The sequence below is a fragment of the Bombus vosnesenskii genome, unplaced genomic scaffold, assembly GCF_011952255.1.
Source record: "Bombus vosnesenskii isolate JDL3184/JDL3185 unplaced genomic scaffold, Bvos_JDL3184-5_v1.1 scf7180000014535, whole genome shotgun sequence".
Classification (NCBI taxonomy): Eukaryota; Metazoa; Arthropoda; class Insecta; order Hymenoptera; family Apidae; genus Bombus; species Bombus vosnesenskii.
Genome location: NW_022883506.1, coordinates 296,942 through 319,969, shown reverse-complemented (window position 1 = coordinate 319,969; position 23,028 = coordinate 296,942). Strand labels below are relative to the sequence as shown.

Genomic DNA, 23,028 nt, shown 5'->3' with positions numbered 1-23,028 from the left:
ATAGGATTACATTACGGTGATTAAAGAGAATGTTATCGCGCGTTAGCCGGCTTTCTATTAATTCTTGGATCGTGTACCGAGCCATGGTTCATTCCAGTTACTCTATTCTCTAACTTTTCACTGTCAATCTTATCTACGATCCGCATAAACGTTCCATTGTTTATAATTAATACTGCTTGTCGAAAAAATGATAACATGGAAGCTGGAAAGCTGTTGTCAACCGATATACCTCTCGTACATTGGTTCAAGCTGAAATTGCTAAAAGTTTTTTTTCTATTTGACGCGTCACGATGGTCGTGAGAAGGATAGGTAAATCGTGTAAAAGAGAAATTGAGTGGAACCATACGTCAAGTGAAATTTTTCCATCGATATTGACATTATTGAGAAAGATGCTGTGAAACTCTGCAATCCTGCATAAAGTATACGAATTTACATGTTCGTACCTCCTGTTAAACCTGTTGAATGTTTACATGCATCCTTTAATCGAAGAAAGCATACCGTGTTGTGTTGCAAGAAATGTAAAAAATAGTATGTTATATATATGTGTGTATATATATACACATATTATATATACACATATATATACATATATGTCGTTAATTTTTAATATCGTTGAATCGTAGATGATTCAAAAGAGTTTCAGAATATTTGAATTTAATTTATATTAGTATGTCTTTTTTGCATAAGGTACGGGATAAAGCTAACAGACTAATAGTAGTAATAATATAAATTAACAATATATACCCTAAATTCATCTATAATTCAACGATTAATGAGGGTTAAGACCAGAAAACGTCCAAGTATTTAATGGTATTATTAGCCGAAGCATTTCTTTAATTTTATTAAAAAGATATCTTCTTTCAATATTGGGCTTATGATTTTAATCTTATTCAAATACTAATTCGCTCGATAGTTTTTCCTGAAGTCTACGATTATGCGAAATCTTGTATTCTGTCGGTGTATTTCGTTTTAGTCCCCTGTCAAGATTGGATAATTGGTTCAATCTGATTAGGGAGATCATTTATGGCGCGGCGTGGCGCGATGTGGCGCGGCATGGCAGCCTCCTAAACCTCTGAAAATCCTATCCCAGCATAATTTGTACAAATATTTACCAGTGCCGACTTTAGTTAATAGCTTATCCATTCACCTTAAAGTCAAGTTGTTGTCATCAATCAAAAGCTGATAGAAACTCGATATTATCAAATAATAAATGGTAGTTAAATAATTTTATTGCAAACAGTGCGATTAAAGAAAGTATTAAAAAGTACAAACAATATAAAAGCAATATTTATATTGTTTGACACAAGCACAACTCTTCGCATATTCTTTTTATAATTATTTCGTTGAGTACAATAAATACAAGAACCTTAGCCAGCGTTAAAAGTAAGTTTTAAGAAAAATACTTGAACGTACTACGAAGGTAAATATTAAGAATCGTGTCGTTGCGTGCTGAAATTTGGCAAAAGTAATATAATAGCAGTAAAGTAATAAAATTGCTTTGTATGTTAATATTACAATTATCGAACATGAAATCGGATATAATATTACCAAAGCGGTAGGTAGGTAATATGTATACTGAAAATAATGGTCTAATGCTTTTTGATTCTAAAATGGTGAAAAGCTAATATATAATATATACCTACATTACCTACATTAATTCGGATAATCAATATTCAATTTGCAAATAAAGAGTCTACGCATCTATATTATATCTTATTATTGATTTATTTACCAAACAAACACGTCGATATAAAGGAGTAAGGGTTAATTTTGTATCAGTGATCAATCGAGTATTTTAGGGAAGAACGAAATTCTTTTATGATTAATGTGTTGAATAAATACGATTCATTTTAATTTCATTTCCGTTTGGAAAAACGCTGAAATATTCTATAGCAAAGGAAACAGAATCGTTTTTATGGGTCGTAAACGAAATTCGATGCTTGCGCGTAATTACATGCGTATCGTGTATTTATCTGAACAAAGGGTAACGAGGGTTGCCGGATTCGAGTGCACTTGATTTCTTTGTCTCGTTTTATCCCGTCTAGACGATCGATCATACCTACTGTACGTTTTGCTACTCTCTACAGGAAGAAACAAGTTAACCGATGCAAGAAAGAAAACTGCAAGAAATACATGCCCGTTATTACAAAAATATGTCATACCATACATATACGTCAACAAGACTTTCAACACGTGGATCGCGTCATTGATCGTCCGTTGATAATCAAGACTTGTTTTTAAATATATTCAGTAAATTATCACGTATTTATCAACTGTACTAGATGTTGTTTTACGTAGAATTTGCAAAACATTAACATTAGTATATGCACAAATATTTGGACTTGTGCATTATTGTTAATTGATTACGTTTATAGTTATAGCGTATAACGTAATATTTATAGTTATGTACACAGCTGTCCATTAGTATTAAAATACGTAAAATTATTAGGGGATTGTCAAAACTTTTAAGTTCATAATTTCGTTTGGAATTTTAGACTGTAAAGAATTCCATATGCTCGATATCATGGTAAAGACCTGGCTGATTATGTGTAATAAGGTTAAGTGTTCCTTCCTATGTCGTACCTCTCGATCAATATGTGAATTATAAGATTTTCTATTGTATTTATCGTTATTTGATTCAATGTGTACATATACTGTAAATGTTTCCACAAGTTAAATCGAAGTTTTACAAATTCTCGAAGAGATTTACGAAATCTCGAAACTTTTTATTTAATATATAGAGAATCTATCAACACATAAATTATCAATTGATTATTTGCATTTGCAAATTATCTCATTTTTATGAAACAATAGAACTGAAAGTCCTGTTAATCGATCGACGCATACATGCGTAAATATTGCCAGGCAAAGGTACACAAACCCCGGCATAAATCGAAGACAATATAGATATTAGAAAGAACGGATAAGAAGAAAGAATAATAAAGAAGGAAAATATGGGAACCGAAGTACAGAGCAAGTGAACAAAGTATCGGTTGGAAAGAAAAGAAAGGGGGTAATACCTATGCCTGAAGAGTGGGAGGGAAAGGAGGTAGAATACTGGAAGAAAGAAATGATAGCAAAAGGCATTGAAAGATGGAGGTAAAAAAGATGTAAAGGGAGTCAATAGGAAAGAGGAAGGGGGGGCGTGAGAGACTAATAGTGCTGATCCCACTGCAAGCACCGCTGGTTTAAGACCCGACTAAGTGGTGGATAATGAATATGCTTACGTGTGTTGAGTATGCGAGGAAAGCTTTGCACTTGATATCGGGTTCAAGCACCTTCCGACTGCTGTATGCGTGTACGATACTATACCTTTTTCGTCTGTGTACTGTGGTTTTCACAAGCTTCGAGCTAAGACCATCGCCAGTAGCTGATGACAAGTCTGATGAGCTAGGAAAGTATGATATTAGCACCGTTACAATTTCGCTCTGATATTTAATTAAAATAGAATAGCACGGTCAAAGTTTCGGTGTAAAATAATATACATATTTTTTTCCCTTGGATCGACGTATGTATATATGAATGTGACATAAAGATCAACGACATTTGAATTTTATGTACACGGTGTGTTGAATCGTATCATGAAATCGTAAGTAGAAACTGATAGAAAATAAAAAATCGGTAGATGATAAAAAATGTGAATCCTACAGAGATAGTAATAAAATAAAAATCCAATAAAAAAACAGAAAATATCACAACATAAAATTCTGTGTTTATATTACGTATTGATTACAAATATTTATTACGTTTTGCGAATATTTTTAATTCGTAATTTGACAATTTGTCGCGTGAAAAATATAATTCCAAACGGTGTTTTATTATCAACGTATTTTAATTAAAAAGATAGAAAAATCATATGTATATTTATTTCTTTGTACAAACGAAAAATTTTGCTAGGAACTATCAATACATGTGACTAAATTCGTTACCTTTTTATCCATAAAATTGAAAGGATTTTGTGATAAAAAAATCGATAGTTTAGAAAATTTTGGTGCGAATGACTACTCGGAGACTTGACAAAGGGCCAGTAAGGTTGCCCGAAGGGAGACCACGAATGTCTCGGTGACCGATTCTGTTTGAGAGGCAACCCTTGCTGGAGGGTGTAAAATAAACACAGGCTGAAGCTTTTGGGGTAGGATACAGTTGAAACGTATCGTTCCGGTATGGCCACGCGTATTATACAAACAGGGGAAGCCTCTAATATTACCAGCCAATGTGTGCAGTGTGCACATACAGGCTGCTTCACGAGGAGCATGACAATTCGGTACTGAGCGATATCAAAACTAAAAAAAAGGGGAACGAGAAAGGAAGAAAAATGGAAAGAACGAAAGAATGAAAAAAGATGGTCTACGACTATTTTTCATCTTATTGTAGCAGATTCGACGCATTAATGAAATACAGTTTTTTCGTTACGATATTTCGTAAACAACTTTATTGTTACTAGTTTTATATTAATAACCAAAGAATATATTTCATTCTTAGGAAAATTCGTTTGTTTGAAAATGAATTTCTAGATATTCTTTTCACGATGTTAATTGTTTTTATAGCTATTCTTCTTTCGCAGTTTTCGAAAGTACTGCGATAAAATACATAGGAGATTATTTGGAGAAAGTCAGAAAAAAGAGACTAGAAATCTGAAATCAGCTTTTTAAAATAATAGAAAAGAATGCCAGGAAACATAAAATTATTTTGCTAAAACATTATACGACAACATTCTTAAGAATTGCTGACGTCGAGAAGGTAAAATAAGATATTACAAAATGTTAACTGTTTTAAATTAAATGACATATTTTGTGGTAACCATAAATCGAAGAAAAGATTGAACTTGACGCAAATGCGGACATTATTACATACCAACCTAGGAATTTACAAAAATAGACATAAAAATACATAGGCACAATAATGCCATGTTATTCTAATTAATCTTTATCACTCGGGCGTCTTAGCGTTTAGTAGCATTGCTGTCAAGAACAAGTGGTTTACCTAAATCATTCGAACACTTCATTGAGATAAACCGCGCATAATTCCTGTTCGCGAAATCGCGAACCGACCTGGAAGCTTTAGCCAGGTGGTAAACGGAACGCTAAAAGTTCCCTCGGCTGCAATACGTTTTGGTGGGCTGACAATTTTAAAAGATTCCGTGCGTTCGCACGAGGTGGGCAAGCATCCACGGGTCACCTCACAATGACATTAGATACGGCTGTTAGTTCGTTGACGAGGCAACAAATTTCCCGAGCAATTCAGTGTGTGCCTGTTGGAACGAAGGGAAGGGGGAGACGGAAAAGGTGATGGGAGAGGAGGGCAGGACAGAGCAGAAAGAGGTGAACAAAACGCAGTATGGAAGGGAGAGAAGGTCGGAGAGCGAGAGAGAAAGCGGGCGCGAGGCTCGTCGTCGTCGCCGTCGTCGTTCGTCGCGGTGGAAATCTCTAAACGAGCAGCGGTTGCCTGACCTGACACAGTACGTAGCAGTCGACAGGGCCGTATTTTCCATGTGCTGCAAACTACCAGCGCAAAATTGAGAGGGCTCGCTGTGGGAGCCATTTGGAGTTCACTAACCGTGGAAATGACGTGACGCCACGGAGCACGTGGAAAAAGGGGCGAATGCCTTTCGGAGATGCATCCCCTCTTGACTGCACTTCATTTTTCCCTCTTTTAAAATATATTCTTTCCGAGGGAAGTCGCGGCAGCCCGTTCGCGTCTCTAAGTGCCACCGATCTTACTCCTCGCTTCTGCCTTTATTTATTTGTCCTTTTCCCGGGAAGGTTTCTCTTACCTCCGCATTTTTACCAAATTCGCGTTCGAGAACGCTTTCCTAAGAGTGTACAGTTGAAATTATTGCATAGCTTAGACAGTTGGTATTTTCTAAAAACTAGTGAACGAAAAGACACGGCTGAGGAAAGAGACTAAATGTAATTAAATGCGTTTTGAACTAAGAACTCGTGGTTTTAGATATGGCACAATCGTGGCTTCCTTGTGCTCACAATCAGTTGGCAGTGTCTCTGGCTCGCATATAAAACACAAGTGTCGGGCCAAGGGCTTGCGCGTGCTCTTGCCGCGAAGATAACGAACAGTCTGTATTCTCGTTAGCAGCCATGGCAGCCGTTAAGATAACAACGAGACACGACATTCACCGCGAGCCCTTGGCACGAAAAGGAGATTTAAACTCGTCTTAGGATGGTAGAACTTTCATAAATTAGTCCTCAGAGCGAAGAAGCCACCATCGACGCGGATTGCGTGGGACGCACCACGGCCGTCATTTCATTTCTCTCCTGTGAAACGTAACCTCGGGCTTTCGGTGCGAATTAAATTTACCATGAAACAACGAGAACCAACCCCTTTCAGGAGCTAATTAACGTGCCGGTAACTGGTTTAAGGTTCGTTAAATTTTATAATGTTAATGGAATGCAGTGTCGAACATGACAACGTGAAACGCTATATGCTGAATCGACCGCTCGTAACCATAATACCGGTACATTATCATTGAAAAAATTTCATCGCATTGATATTACATGCGTTGCAAAGTTCTGATTCCAGGAAACTTCCTATGGATTCTGCGATTGTACGCGTGCTGCGCTTAAGTATTCCAATATGTTGCAACTTCTTTCTAACTGAGAAATTGATCTACGGATACGTATACGTATACATATTTATGTATTCTACGAAGAGTACAATCGAGATACTCGTAACAAAAACGACGTATGTTACATTCTTTTCACTTTTTTTGCTTCAAGCCGGTAACTTGAACCGATATTATAAAAAATGATTTCTGTATGTTGACTATCGTCGAATGGAAATTGACCGACTTTATAAAAATTTTTGTCATCAGACAGAACAATTATAAACATCTCTCGCGTATAGATGTAATGAAAATCTTTGATATCGTATAAATAAATTACCGTTCGAACGAGTACTTTCCACGAAATGATAAAGGTATGAAAACAAAGCAACATAACCCAGAGTTCTGAAAATGAGAGTTCTGCCATTCTCTAAAACACTTATCTTGTGACGAGTCCTGTATTAGGATCTGCGGGTTGAAATGACCGTGACTATACTGCTGATCATGGTCGGCTGTTAATTTAGTAAGTGCGGGAGGAGGTTCGTAGTCGCGAAGGACTAGACAACAAATCCAGTGTGTTCCAATCGTACGAATGGAATGTAGTACGTGAACGTGTATACATTAGATGCACGATGGTGCACCATGCACCATGCGCCATGCACCATGCACCATGTACCACCGTGCGAGCATGAATACGTTCCGATGTGCTTTCTTGCGTTTAGAGATCGTTATCCCCGCAATGGGTTCTGGCCCTAGACAAACCGACATAGATTAAATGTCTCGAGATTGGAGCAGAGGAGCAGTGCTCGGTTAGTTGCCACTTTGTAACAGTACCGGAAAACAGATGAAATTAATAGTAATAACGGATCAATAATTGGTTTCCGCTTGTGACACGAACGCGCACTTCAGGGTCGATTGACAGTTTAGCTGAATGGAATCATATCTGATCCATCTAGAGAATACTTGTGCCGTGACAAAGGTAAAGTAGATGAGATTTGGACGTTATTGGCTATCTGAATGTAGATTTTTTTCTGTACACGATTATTAATTACAACTAAAATTACTCTAAGGTACTATATTTAAACTGTTGTAAAATATTGTACTGTGATTAAATTTTTTCGTAGATATAAGCATATCTATTTCGCTGTCATTCGGATTCTCATTTTTATATTTATGTGTTAAATTTGTTTCTATTAATACCGAGAACTATCTTGTACCTTTTTAAAAATTAGTGTGAATCTGCCACGATGATCTATCAATGTGTATGTCGCATTGATACTGATATTCTTACGTGTCTGGTCATAGAACGTAGAATTTGTAGGAGGTGAACGAACGTGCCAGGAACATGCAAACGATTGCAACAAATAATTCCCGATTGATAGATCAGTGGGAACAAGCTATCTTAAATTAGCGGTGATCCATGGCTGTCGGAGGGTACTTACGTTTGCAGGCTTTACGATGTTGGATCGGTCTCGCCGGATCCCTGTAGTAACCTTCCCGACAATAGTGACAGTGTCTTCCTGCTGTAAAATGCCGGCACTGCAGACAAACGCCTCCGCTGACACGACCCGACAGCTTGTATAGTTCCATGTTGAATCTGCACTTTCTTGCGTGGAGATTGCAGTTGCATTCTGAAACAGATACACGTCCGATTAGATGACTAACCGGTCCTTCCATTTTGCTGAAGCAATTTTACTTTCCGAAACAGTTTAACCTCGTATTACAATTAAATACACATTGGAACAACGCAATCGTGTTCATTTTGCAATCTTCCTAAGAGTAAATAAATGTCGACCATATTTCTGTAATATCAAATATCTTGGTAAAGGAATTAAACACGGTAAGTCAACGGCAGACTGACAAAAACGGTGCAATTGTTGATCTATTTTGACGGAATAAATGTCTTCGAGTGCACTACTTATTCCACTAGGATTCCATTATTTCACGATCAATTAGTTGAAGATATAATTTATGGGTTACAAAACAACATATTTATTATTTAAAATATAGCTTGGAATTAGAATAAATGAAGTTATAAAAAACAAAAAAAAAAAAAGAGAGCACGTGTATGAATTTTTTCGGATATTCTACCTGCATCATGTATTAACAGTATTATATATTATCTAGGTTAGGGTACGAGGTATAACCTCTAGGTATAACACACTTTAAATGAAATCGATATATGTAGAAACACTTCGCTTTGCGAAATGTGAACGTTTTCTACTTACAGATAAACGTACGATACAATCAGGGGAAAATGGCAGGATAAAACGATTAGTATATTAGCGAAGAATGGATAGCACACTCAAATTTGTGTCTTTAACCCTCAATAACCAAAGTTTCCTTTACTCACGAGAAAAAAGATTATGGTTAACGACTATTTCTGATAGGACAAAGTAAAAACTACATAATAATAAGTAGATTGTAAATATTTATGCATCTATTATGAGAATCTTAGATGTGTATATATATGTAGAGTAAATAGAAACAAACCTTTAACGACATACATAAAATGCATAGAACACATAAAATCATTCTAATTTTTAAAAATATACATATGCAGTTACAATTTCTACAAAAAATTACGAATTAATCGTATTTCCATTTAATTTAAGTTATCACAATAGTGTCACCACGTTTCTTGAGAAGTTAACGAATCGGAGGAGAAATATTCTTGTGTTTATCGTAATAGTGAATTTCAAGCGTATTCATTGGAAGCAGAGAAAGAGTCGTGAACGAGATGGAGAGTGTCTTGTCTGGTGTGCGTTGACAATTTTCCTTCGCTTTCTTCTTTTCCCCGATTCGCCGGAAATGTCCCGCGCGGTGCGGCGCGGTGTCGTCATATCGAGGGCGACCCGTCCATTGAATTCTCGAGAATCGAACAAGAAGTATCTCCAAAAGACTCGTGCTTCTTCTACTCGAGCACGTCGTTCCGCAGTTGTTCTTCGTGACTTCTTGAAAATAACAGAATAATTGAGAGGTATCAAGCGAATAGAAAGAATAGGAGGAGAGGATAAACGAGGAAAAGTCGGTAGGGAAGTTGCAATTTTAACGATTCTTCTTACACTATTCATATACGATCACTCGACCCAATAATCCGTGTATCGAACCAAACTGAGCGTGCCTTATTTTCCGTTTTCACGCGAGACGCCATCGTTACGCGCTTCTTTCCGCTGAGCCAGCTCTTCGCATCCACGTTAATGTTTCTTCACATCCGCGTTAACGCTTCTTCACACCGAAATAGATTTTTTATGGTCCTGAAATTTCGCCTCGTGGTCTGGATTGTCAGCCTCGTTCCAGTTACGAACTATAAGCTACGAGCTACGAGCTGTGAGTCGAGAAAAGATTCGGCATGTTTTATGACCGAGTTAAGTAACCAACTCAGTTTTTTATACTTTACCGTATGTTAACGTACAATTCGTAATTCTTATCTCCATTCAAAGATAGATAAATATACGATAAAAAAGATGTTAAAACTATGATTATCGAATAAATATTTCGTTAAATTTAATTCGATCTCTTTTAACGAAGAAATGTGTTATTTGCTTAATAATTAAGCATTTACTGCACAATTAACTCAGGAAGGCAGGAAAAATATTATCGTTAAGGATGCGTGGAAAAACCGAAATCCGATGCTTTACACAGCAATATACCCGATTACCTACGAGATACGAGATACGGAATTCGATGTAGAGGATAAAGATAAAGGTGTAAGTGTAGGTATAAGTATAGGGATAGGTATTGGTATAGTCGTTAAACGCACGTGGAATGTAGCGTGGCGGATCGATCGAATAACCTCTCGATAGTTAATAACCTTGTTCAGCCACCGTCTGAAATTTCTTGATCGATTCCTGTTATTAAGCTGTGGCTGGCCACGCTAAGGCCCTGGGTTGTTTTCGTAGAGGCAATCGCTGTAATTAGCGATTAACCGTCTTATAATCGATGTTCCACGTCTTCTGGATTTTCCTCTGCTCTTCGAAACCAACGGGGTTATGCTTTTAGCCTCGTTAAGATTTATCGACTACCCCGAAGAAAAAGATTTACAAGCTTGAATCTCGGACCATGCGAATCGAAACGCCTCGATTCTCTATTCTTTATAGCGAACTTTCCTTTTTCTCCTGCTCTTCATATTATTGCGTGCAAACGTGGCTTCAGACACATTACTTATTGCCATTAGCAAGTGTCACCTTGTCAGCGGATTTCACTTAGAATTTATCTGCTTTAGAATGTAGGTACATACATATATTGTGGTTACGTTTCAGTTAGCTATTTTATTGTTCGCAACAGAATCTTTTCTGTTCTAGGCTTTATTCGATCAAAGTACGCAAGAGGCAGTATTTAATTTCTCGCACGTGTAGTCAATACGTAACAGTGCGTTTAGAAATCGAAAATATCAGATTTGTGTAATTCTTTGAGACAAACAGCTGCGGTGAACTTGCGAGGTAATTTACTTACACGCAGATGTAAGCATGTATCTTCTCTAATCGTTGTTCAACGAATTTCCGGAATAGAAGGATGCAAAAATCTTTGAAGATTCTTGAAGTCTTGACTAGAATACTCAAATTATTTTAGACGTATGATTGTACATCGTAAAGCAACGTTGTATAGTTTAAGAATATTTTGGTACAACAAAAGCAACCTATTAAGCAAAATAAACAACTGGATTTTATACGAAATAATGTAAATTTAAAATCCTCTCTTAAAGATATTCTATGTAACAAGGGCAAATGGTGTTCCGAGAAAAATAGAATTATACATATTTAATAAAATATTATATCATTACTACTTCTTTATTTAATTCGATTAAAAGCATATCCTTCGTATATGAATTTGAAATTGACAACCCGATGGTTAATCAGAAATTAAAATCGTTCTTCGACAGCTGCGGGTCCATTATGGATACGTAATAAAGATTTTCAAAGCAAGAGGTATTGTTCCTTGCAGACGTGGCACTCTCGTGATAAATTAGGTCAAACGGTGCATTGTTTCGCACTTAGATCGAGCGAATACCGCTTGGTGATTGCTTTTAGATGATAGAGCAGTAATTACAGCCATTCCTGGCATATCGCTTCTAAGGGAGGTCTATTGTCGTAAGAGGCGTCGAGGACCATGGTTCCATCAAATTTCAATACGAGTCAGTTGCTTCTGCAATTAGTGATCTTAAACGCATTACGACACCTTCACACACCGCTTTTGTTGGAACAAAGAAGAGGTCGTGCGTACATTATTAGGTTGCTGATTAGTTTCAAAAATTGATATTATTTAAAAAATATAAATTAATTATATATAATATAATACGTAAATATAGATACAAACCAAAGAAAAGTACCTTATATTTAAATGTTATATTTACTCTGTTAATATATGTATGTATTGTCATCCTGATCTATCATAGCATATTTCTACCTTTCTAAAGTACCTATTTCAAAATATGCATAACATTCCTTTCCGAAATTAATTGATACAAGCTACTCAATTTTAAAACTTTTCTTTTCACAAAGATTCCCAAAGAATCTTTTCACTGTTCGTTATCTCTCCATCGAACATCTTGGGTTGGGACATTTTAAAAATTATCCGGTTCTTTCCGGATCCCATTGCCTTCTTCCTCGTATGTATATGTGTCTGTGCTTATGCAAATGTGCACATATACGCGTAAAAGCTAATTAATCGAATTACACTGTCTTGTTTAAAGCAATAACGATTCTCTAATGAACGAGGAAAGGACATTCGTCCTGATAAGAGAAGATGTATGCTTTGACTTTATTCGCTCTAAACCTTTTCAAACTGTCGAGGAAAACGCTATAGTCGCTAACCGAAGACGGTTGTATCTCGATCTATGGTGAAACTATACGTCCCTAATCGATGCAGGAGCAAGTATTTCGAGATAACGTTTTACTTTTTCTTTAAGTTACTATATCGCCCATTATCTTTTAGTAATTTCAGAACACATGCTTCCCCGCTACAGACGACTCAACGGACTCAACAGTAACGGCCAACATCAGTTGATCACCGGATCTTGGAAGAAACAATCTCAAACAAAGAGTGTTTAATGCAAGTCCTACATAATGTTATTACGATCGTGACACATACATATGTAATGTACATATATCATATAAAATAATATTAAGAAATGAACTATGTATAACGGCATGGTATGTGTATATATGTATGTATAATATAATTATATATATGTAGGTATAGGTAGCTTTTTCCATTCAATTCTAAGAATTCTTTAAACGATCCACATATTACATCGCAGTTACGTAATTCTCAACAAATGTATTTATTGGATAATAAATCGACGATTAAACGACCAAATTGCTTATAGAAAGCCATATAAGTACACGTGTGTGTGTATATACTTTCGCTTATGTTTTATGCTGACAATTACGTAATATATATATGTTCATAGGCTAATTCATGTATAACAGAGGTAAAATCGAATCACCGCAGCACGTTCGAAATAAAGAAAATTTCTTTATTTTTATCTACGAACGTAGGAAAGCATCGCGATGCATTTTCTGTTCGTTAAGTCAGCTTGAACGTGGCTCGTGATATATAATATGTATTCTCCTCTCGGTATGGGGAACCGATGTTCTTTCAGAAAGGGGGTTATATGGTTAAAATAAAACAGCCTAACGGTTCGGTTACGAAAGTTAGCATGAAACGGATTCGCGGAACCCTGGCTACTGACCGCGAATGGATCGCGTAAAGTATCACGATGCACACGGCCGACACGGCCGAGAAGGGTTCGTGACCTTTCGCAGCCTTTGAAAACTCGAGTGTCTGTATCAGATCTTATCGATACAGCTGGCGATCAACGTTGAACTTCTCTGAAGCTGATGATACCTGGTTAGGTTCGGCGGACCGTCTTTGAATGCCAGAAGGATAGATTTCCTAACGTTTCGGTGTCTAGTAGCCGCTCTGTGAACTACATGATGCGTCATGTCCCGGGTCCCCGCTCTCCGCTAACGAGCTTAAATTTAATGGGAACCGTTTCGGTTGCCGACTAAACGAAATTCCATTCGAAACCTCTTACGATCGGACGATTCCAGGCAATTCAAATAGACGATCCAGATATTGAATTAGCTTTTCATTAGACTATCTTTTCAAACTTCTGTGAAACCTCCCGTTAAATATTAAATTTGTCTTTTTCGGTAAAGTGACAAATTTTCTTTGCTTTTAGTTTTGCGGACCTAATGCATTGCGTTGAAAACGTTACTCGATTATATGTATTTTTTATATAAACCTAAACTTAAAAAGAATCGAGGATGAACTTTTAGAACTCAAAAAATGTTGCGATTTTCACAATACTATAAAACTCGCTTTGTATTACATTCACCTGACATTTTAAGTAATAATATATTTATATATACCAATACATATAAATGGAATATATGTAATATTAATCCGTGATGCAATACAATGTTGTACTTACGATAACAATAAGAATAATAATAAATACGAATTACGATGATACCAAGGTAAATCTTTTTTAATTTCTGCAGAGGTGTGATAAGACAAATATCAAGGAATATCCAGCTAGACATTTGTTGAAGTTGAACAAACATGTTGGTGTTCGCTAAAGGCAACAGCGGTAGTGGTCCGATTTTAATTCCCGTAATCCTATAAGCCTTCTAACGTGATTTCACGCTTTCAGATCTCACGTGAGTTTCGTTACGGTGTAGTTTTAACAGACAAGTCAAGCGGACAGGTTTTATTGTTTACTAAATAATCTATTCTTTTAAAAAAATCATTTTTCAATTATCTACACTCGTATCTTTTTATCATACATAGTAAAAATGTATACCGTATACTCCTGAAAAAATATTCATCGTACTTTTGGATTGCGGTGAAAGAATCTAATTGGTAAAATTTGAAATTTTTTCATTGTTAGCGTCTGAATTCTTTTAAAAGGTATATACGTCCTGTTAACAAAAAACAGATAAAAATCGAATATTTCTATATTTTTCGGATATAGGTATATACGTAACCCCGCGCTCTTTTCTCCGTGAAGCGCAAATGCATTGTTCAGAATGTTTCATAAATATTTTGTAATATTTTACGATATTTTTAAAGTATGCCGATATTTAGGTATTATCGATTTATTTTAACATTTCTCAATATATTTTATAATAATTCCGAGGAAACTCAACCCAATTCTGTAGCATACGAATTCTGTAGCACGAAATAATAATTTATATTACAATTTCCAAAAAATTATTGAAATGATTCGATGTACATATATCCATAAACGGTACAAAACAGGAAAGTATAATTTACTTTCTTATGTAATAAATGCCGGAAAGTCTGAAATATCTTCGATAAAATTATTATTTAATTTTGGAACTCTCAGTCAGTCTCAATAAATCAGTTGCGTAAATCCCGGTCAATAATTACATTTCAAAAGGCAGTTTCCACACGCACTTATTATAATACATACATGTATAAGTTATACGATATTCTGAAATTGGTTCGCACACTTTCATCGCCTATAATGAAGGGGAAATAATCCCAAGTCTCATTGAATCTCTTATTTAACGTTACATATTTTTTTTCCTTGTCTTTCTTTTTTGTGAAATATAACTTAAAAATAATGGATCTTGGATCGTGCTTAAGATAACGAACCACATTTGAAACTTTCATAACTCCTTATTTATGCTCATCATGCTAACCAAACAAAATAATAATCACGACATCCTTAAAATCTTTTTATAATTTCGTTAACAGACCAATAAATAGTACTTCTAAAATGACCACTGACTCAAGCGGAACGATATCATGGCGATAATAAAAATAAATCTTAAATTTAACCAAACAATCTCAAATGTCAGTTACAAAAAAAATTCATTGCAAAATTACAAAAATACATTACAGAAACAAAAACGGTAGGTTCGATAATCTTTTTGATATAAAATGTTGTTTTATACCAAGTGAATAACTAAAGTTGCTGAAGACACATTTATGGAAATTATTAAACTTGTAAACTTAAACTTGTAAAACAAAATTAATTAACGTTATTAAACTTGTTAAGAAGAAAGGTAATAAATACAAATATAACGTTGTAGATATAAATATAACGTTATTATAAATATAAATATAACGTTACAAATGTAACGCAAAAGTAAATACATCTATTTATATTTACATAAAAACATAGAAAAGAATGGAGATACATAACATATTAAGACCTTATAAACCTTCCCATTGGTACTTTCTATATTTAACAGTTAACAACCATTTCGGAATTGATGTAATTAAAGATTTTGGGAATTATTTGACATATCGTGGTGGACAAACTATATCTTGTAGATTTATGAGTAATAATAAAGCATGTAATTTTTAAGATCTGCAAAAAATGTTGAAAATGCTGGCGACCGAACTGCATACACAGGTGTGTCTCCGAATTAAATTTTCGTGCACGCTTTCCAACGTACTTTCCGCTTTTAGTTCTTCGAACGCCGAAACGATCCTCGCTTTTGCTAGTGGAAGACTTGTATTGTCCTCGGAATAAACTTTTGATTTAATATGTACATTTCTACATAAATGGATACAGTAAATAATGGTTTGTATCGAGAGCCGTTTGACAAGTCATAGCTCGATTTTCTCGAGAACGAAGCCTCAAATAAAAGAAATTTATTCCATATATTCGACTTATTTTCTCATATACAATCGCACCCTCCAGATTGCACCATCAATACTGGGATACCCTGTATAATTGGTACAGCTCACTGTGTAATAATAATTTTTTAACAATTCAAACAGCCTGTTTATATTTTTTTGGAACGTCGATTGACATATCCAACAATTTGGTTCGAAAACATAAGCTCTTTCGAACGCGAAGAGCGTCAATCGTGTTTACATTTATAGAGACTAGAATTTCAATTACATCGAGTGAATCGTGTATTAGCGGCGAATCGCGTATTCAGCAGTGAATTCCTTCCGACAAATTCCGTCGACATAATGTCTCCATATAACACTCATCCGACAAATCGGTCGCGGAAGCTGCATCGCTGTCTATCATCGGAAAGATCAGCCATGGACAGATATAGCACGTCGACGTCGAGTAAACACGTGCCTGTATCCTGTATATTCGGGAAAGCGTAAATTTACGAGCCAATAAATTATCACGGCACGCCTATCGTGACATCGCTTGCAAAACGCTAACAAGCCGTTAACGCCGTTGCGCGGCTCTCGACGTTAATGAGCAACGGCACGCGTGAAAACGGATCTACTGAAATTTTCACGTGCCTGTCTGTTTGAGAGAAGAAAAGTGCAAAATGAAAATTTCGAGGTAACATCTTCTAATCGCATCATAATGATCTATAAAACTAAACTAAAACGAGAATCGATTATATACATAATTTCGACAGCTTGTTACATTTTTATTTACCGTGCAAAAATTGTAAATTGTTTTTCATTTTTATCGTTTTACCAATATATTATGCTAAAAATTAAAATTATATAATTACATAAAGTTGCTCGATTATAGTCGTACATCTACTATTTGCAAATTAAGACAGTTTCGAAAGAAACTTTTCGTGCAAGCTTTATCGCGGAAACGTATTCTTCATTTTTAAATTAGTTTTAGATTCACCGATATTATTAATATTAGAGAAACAGCTAAACCGTACAAATACGTACAATTTTTCAGTCCCTTTACATGCAATGTCACACAGTTAATCGAATGTCACATAACAAGTTTTGCTGTTAATAGAACGAATTTTTGACAAGTTTTTTAAAACGTATTTTTGGCAACTCCAAAGTTTCTCGTGCTGCCGAGTATCCATTTATTAACGTATTGCGATTTGAATCTTAGATTTCAGATTCTAGATTTAGTCATCGAAAAGACGTCCTTTTTTGTTTTCAATTATTATTAACGATGGAATGCATAAGGAATCGCGATCAACTCGTCAAGGCGAACAAGAAGTTTCAACGAGAGACTGCTCATTAAATAAAGCACGAAACGAAAGATATGATAAAGATAGAATGGAAAATATACGATCGCAGGGCATCGGGAAACGAAGTGTAGTCTGGAAGGCAGATGGAAGAAAGGGGTGAATTACAACGACTTCTTTCGTAGCTGATTCGATAATGGGTGCTAGAACTGCTAGAAGTAACGCTATAAACGACGCTATGCACAGACCAGCATCGGTTGTTCGCCATTCTCATTACAAATGGTCTCATCTTGAGACACGTGTTTGTTTATGTCGTCATCAGTCGCGTACCGTCGTTGCTACTAGCTCCAAGCACTTACTGCAAATGTATTCCACGCGAGAGGTATGCGAAGGGGAACGACTTTGCTATCCGCCGCCATTACGGCTCTTCTCCCTGGACTTATATTACGTCAAGAAGTTGTTTATTCGATAGGGACAAACACTTCGTACCTTGCAAAATATATCGCTCTCTCTCTCTCTCTTTCTCTCTGTCTGTCTCTCTCTCCCTCTCTCTCTTTCTCTCTCTCTCTAGCAACGTCTGCTCCATGAAACACTAAAACGGTTTTCGAACCTGTTCAATCCGATACACATTCAAACAATTTTTAATATTGTGACAAATAAAAAATGAATGTTTAATTCGTGGACGATATTGCAAAACTAGATTCTATTATTTAGCTATATTCGCTTCGAGTTATTTTCTAAATTTTTTAACTGAGAGTAACTTTGTACCTGCAAGAAAGTAAAATTATCAATTTTATTTTCGATGCAACACAAAATTCCGGAAAGTCCGGCTTGGTGTACAGAACATGCGCGGGAACAAAATTTATTAATAACGTGATTTATATTACGACTATTGTTTCTTTCAAGTCGAGGATCAAACGATAGAACCTCCACCTTTGCATTATAATTTATCTCATTTTACGTTCAAAATATATTTAACGTGATGTTTGCACCTTAAATGTCTATCGGTTACTACTGAATCGAGAAGCGTGTTAATTTAAACGTTCCTATTGCTTAGCGCGGATTCGTAAGTTTTTATTCAAGATCGGGAAACCTTCTTACGATCAAACCGTCGCCGGATTATCTGCTTCGAGATCGTAAATCCGTTACTTTATTTCTTTCCTTATCTCCGAGGATGGTGCAAAACTCGCGGACCAGTAGTAAAGCCCAAGGTACGTAGTAAAAAATAACAAGGCCATTCCACGGAACATTGACACAAAGCGAGGGTGAATCGACGTACACTTTATTCTGCCATTCTATGGGCCAACCTTCACCGTATGATCCCAAAAAATCAGTCGATTAAATGGTCTGGAATCTACAATTGGCTCGTGTTCCTCGCGGAGCAACCGTAGTCCGCTTCGATTCAATTCCAAAAATCTCCACTTCACACACGCAAATCTTTTTCTCACAATCAGTAGATAAATCGTCACCAGACTACGTGACCAAGTTGGCAACAAAAAATGCTATTTTCATCTTGAAACACTATTATTCTATCAAACAAATGGCCTTTCACGTACTAAATTCGTCGATTCACATCTTGTAAATTCAATTTCATTGTGCGAAAACCCATTTAGCAAATCGACTATACTATTTCCAAAAATACGTTAACAGTGTAAAGATAGCATAAATGAGCATAAATATTAAATTAAATTTTAAAGAATAATGCTTAATGGATAACATTTTCACTTTTCTTATTTCTTAACCTACATATGTACTTAACGACTGTGACTTTTGAACGACTCGAAAATATGCATACTTTTCTGTAATAAGACATTCTCGATGAAGTATTCAAGTTAGTGAAAAAATTTCCTGATTAAATTTTCTATTTCAAAATAAAGCACTAGTTATCAATTTTACATGTTCATAACTATGAAACTGCTTTTAAATAAAACATCCTTAATGTCCATTAACCTAACTCTCGGTAACCTTTTAACAACCGTTTATGATAATATGTACCATGACAGCGTACGACTGCAATTTGAATTTAACATAACTGGCGTCCGCTATTTTCTGCAGCTATTCCCTTAAGTTCAGATGCGTGTAACGCGGAAGCGAATTTTCCTGTAATTTCGATAAAATATTCCACTTTTAACAAATTTAAATACCAGTCTATATTACCCGTTCCAAAGTGTGTGGGACGCGGAGTGGAAGCACACGTAATTTTAATATTAACATGTAAATGGTCAGAATTACAGTATTATGTAAAATGTCGCTTACTTAACTAGAGTTATAATGTAACTGCGCCTAAACAGGAACGAACATTACACTTGGATTGGTTGTCTCTAAATACACATACCTATAGTGCTTTTTCGTATAATATAGAAGATATAGGAGATCTATATGAAAGTGTATATGAGCAGATGTAAAAAGACATTTTATTTGGCTTGATGCTGGCGGATCGAACGATGATCAGGAGCCACGTCGCAGCCATGCGATCGGCTTGGCGTTACTTAACCCTTTCGTCTTTTACTTATTCCTACACTGTCCTCCTTTTCTTATCTCGAGAAGCCACAACCACTGTCACAGCCACAATCACAGCCACACCAACAAATCGACACATGGCAGGAACGCGTTAGAAGCCAGCACGAGGCAGAGCCTCGCATTTTGGCAACTATTCTATATATATGTCGAGTTATCATTAGGGTTAGGGGTATGTAACGAATCTTTATTTGGATTAGACATTGTCGTTATGTAATAGAGAAGATATTTACTAGCACAAATATGATTATTACAGAATTTGACAAGTAACCGTGGTAATTAGATACTCGAGATGCTAATAGCAATGATCTTAGACTTAATAACGAATCCACGGTCAACGGGGTAGCAAATGTGCTTTCTTCCAAAGTCCAAGTCGAACTAAACTCACTGGTCCACAATTCAAGTGTAATTCAACTTACTCCTCCACAAGTAGAACTCAACTTCTTCAGTCCAAGTCGAACTGTACTTATATACTCTTCTCCGTACTTCTCTGTACCCCTCGGGTCAACTATATCTTTAAGGAGAGCTATACAATTACTCCATACCTCTGTTAGGTAAAAACGTCCATCCGTGGCTACGTTCAGCGACCCGTTGTATCACTTCGAGGCCAAGCCTATTGTCATAATTCTCGGACACACATAATCGGATTAAATCATAAACAACTACTTCTAAATTTTATTATTCAAGCACCGCTATAATGAAAAATCTAGACTAAACTAAAAGTATCGGGGGTCTTCCTAAAAATTCCAAAAGAAAGGCCCCGATGTCCTTTCATCTCCGACATATATATATATATTTTTTTTTTCTTTTTCCAATGAAGAGAACTTATAAATGCAGTTTTGTCTTTTACAGTAACTACGAAGGCATTTAAAAAACAACATTTTACACAATAAGTATATTTATAAAGTTTAAAATCATAACTGAATGATTTTATATAGATTTCCTGCACGTCCTACATATGCCAAATAAATATTATATTATTATAAACTACGCAAGTGCTTTAACAATCACAATTCGAACAACGTTATCCTTCTAACTCAACAAAATAAATATTTTGGTTGCATTAAAATTACGATCGACGATTTCAATGTCGAGGGTCGTACGATTCCGTGGTTTACGAAGTTTTGTTTTGTTTGGCATTGAGAATCAAAGTCCAGTGTACGCGCTCGCCCACGTAAGTATCTCTCCTCCGTACCTTTGTTTTCTCTGTCAGCTCTCTAGAAATAGTCAAACACGCTTCTCTACTTCACGTAACCTAAGCACACATCGTCGAGTGACGTTTTACAATGCGACGTACCGCATCGCGTCGTTTATACGCCATCTAAGATTGTAAGTCCTGCGAAGCTATCGCAGTGTAACACAATCCGCGTGTTATAATTCGAGGGTAGGAATGCTTGTGTAAGAATCCATGATCGTAGAAGTGCTTTGCCTGCGCACGTATACACTCGTTCGCTTGTGTAGTTTGTTACAGGTAGGTACATGTAATCGTGAACAAGGGCTTTCGAAGACAGCCAATGTTCACCTGATTGGAAAATCTGAAGTACCTCGTTTCTAACGCAATTACCGTTATATGACGCGTCTATGTTGGATATTTTTTCAGAGAACCATTGTCATGTTTATAAAAAAAAAAAAAAAAAAAACACGTGAAAAAACACGAACGTGTTGAACGCGATAGCTTTAACAATACGAATAGGTACAGATACGCAGGCAAAAGTTGAGAGAATCGTAGTATATTCGGTAGGTATATAGATATAATACGATATCTACATGGTGGCTATTCGTCGATACGGATAAGCTGGAAATCGAAACGATCAATCGAGAATTCTTGGCATTCGTCCATTTATCCTCCGAGATTGAATCAAGCAATGGACAAAAAATAGGGGGAGCAAGGAATCGATAGCAGTGATGCCGATGCCGGAGAGGGAAGGGGCTTGCTCTGGGTACGCTTACAAGCTTCTCCGTTGGAAAGTAGTCTCCAGGGAGCTTTAATTAAGCAACTAATTTCGAGACACACTTTACTCTCGCAGCCTGCCTGCTGGCAGACATACGAGCCTAATGCGAACGCGCTGGAAATTTATTGGGGGGTGGGAGGGTTAAATCGAGCAGTCAACTCGTCGTAGCTACGCCCTTCGCGTTTCACCAGAGGCAAATAATGGCAAATAAAATCCCCCTGAAATTTCGTTACCGTTTGATTTCTGTTTCTAGTTAATTTCTCTCAACCTATTGGAATAATAATTAAAACGAGGTCATTTAAGGCATGTCAGTGAATACAATTTAAAATATGGAAATGGAGGAATACGTCGGTCGTCAATTATTTCAACGTCGATGTTTTAGAGGAGAAATATGCGTTTTTTTTTTTTTTTTTTGCTTCCGATATAACGGGAATATTGCTTCCATATTGATACCCACTATTGCATGAAAAATAAATCGTGACGCTGCTTCTCTCACTGGGGGATACAATATTCGTTATTGAAATATGTATATGTTGCTGCAGTAATTGATCCATATCTTACCCTGACAAAATACCGTAGCATCGATGTAAGCATTCATTCACCGTTTCTTCGACTTCGAATATCGAATAATGTTTACATCTAATCAGGTAAATTCTTGTGAATTCGATATGAAAATCTTATGTTATAAAATGTGTGTACACTAAAATCAAAAGGAATACCAGTGTTTGACTTTTCATTTTTTTTTTCACACTTAGTAAACGCGTTTCATTATATGTACGTATTACGTTATCGTATATCAAACAATTTTCGAGACGCATTAATATTTTATAATAATAACAATAATTGTTATATTTGTAATAATATAATATAATATACTAGTAATAATAATTATAAAAATATAATAATAATTTATGATAATAATATTAATAATATCGTAACGATAAACGTTCGATTATTCGGACGATTGAAAATACAAGTAAAAATAGCCACGCGCATAAAGCAACATTCTTGTTCGAGACATAATTACTATGAATAATTTTTTATCAATTTCTTTCTATGAAGGAAATGTGTATCAAAGTGAGCGTAGGTTTTCGTCCGCGAAATA

The 23,028-nt window shown here is 35.9% G+C and overlaps 1 protein-coding gene across 1 annotated transcript in view; it reads right to left on the bottom strand.

The window, feature by feature from the left end:
- The window catches only part of LOC117240036 (netrin-1-like), a 110,792-nt gene that overhangs the window by 43,233 nt on the left and 44,531 nt on the right, over positions 1-23,028 (bottom strand). Inside the window, exon 2 of the mRNA XM_033505885.1 lies at positions 7,999-8,187. Within this exon, the coding sequence (XP_033361776.1) occupies positions 7,999-8,187 (189 nt within the window). The remainder of the gene's footprint in view (positions 1-7,998; positions 8,188-23,028) is intronic.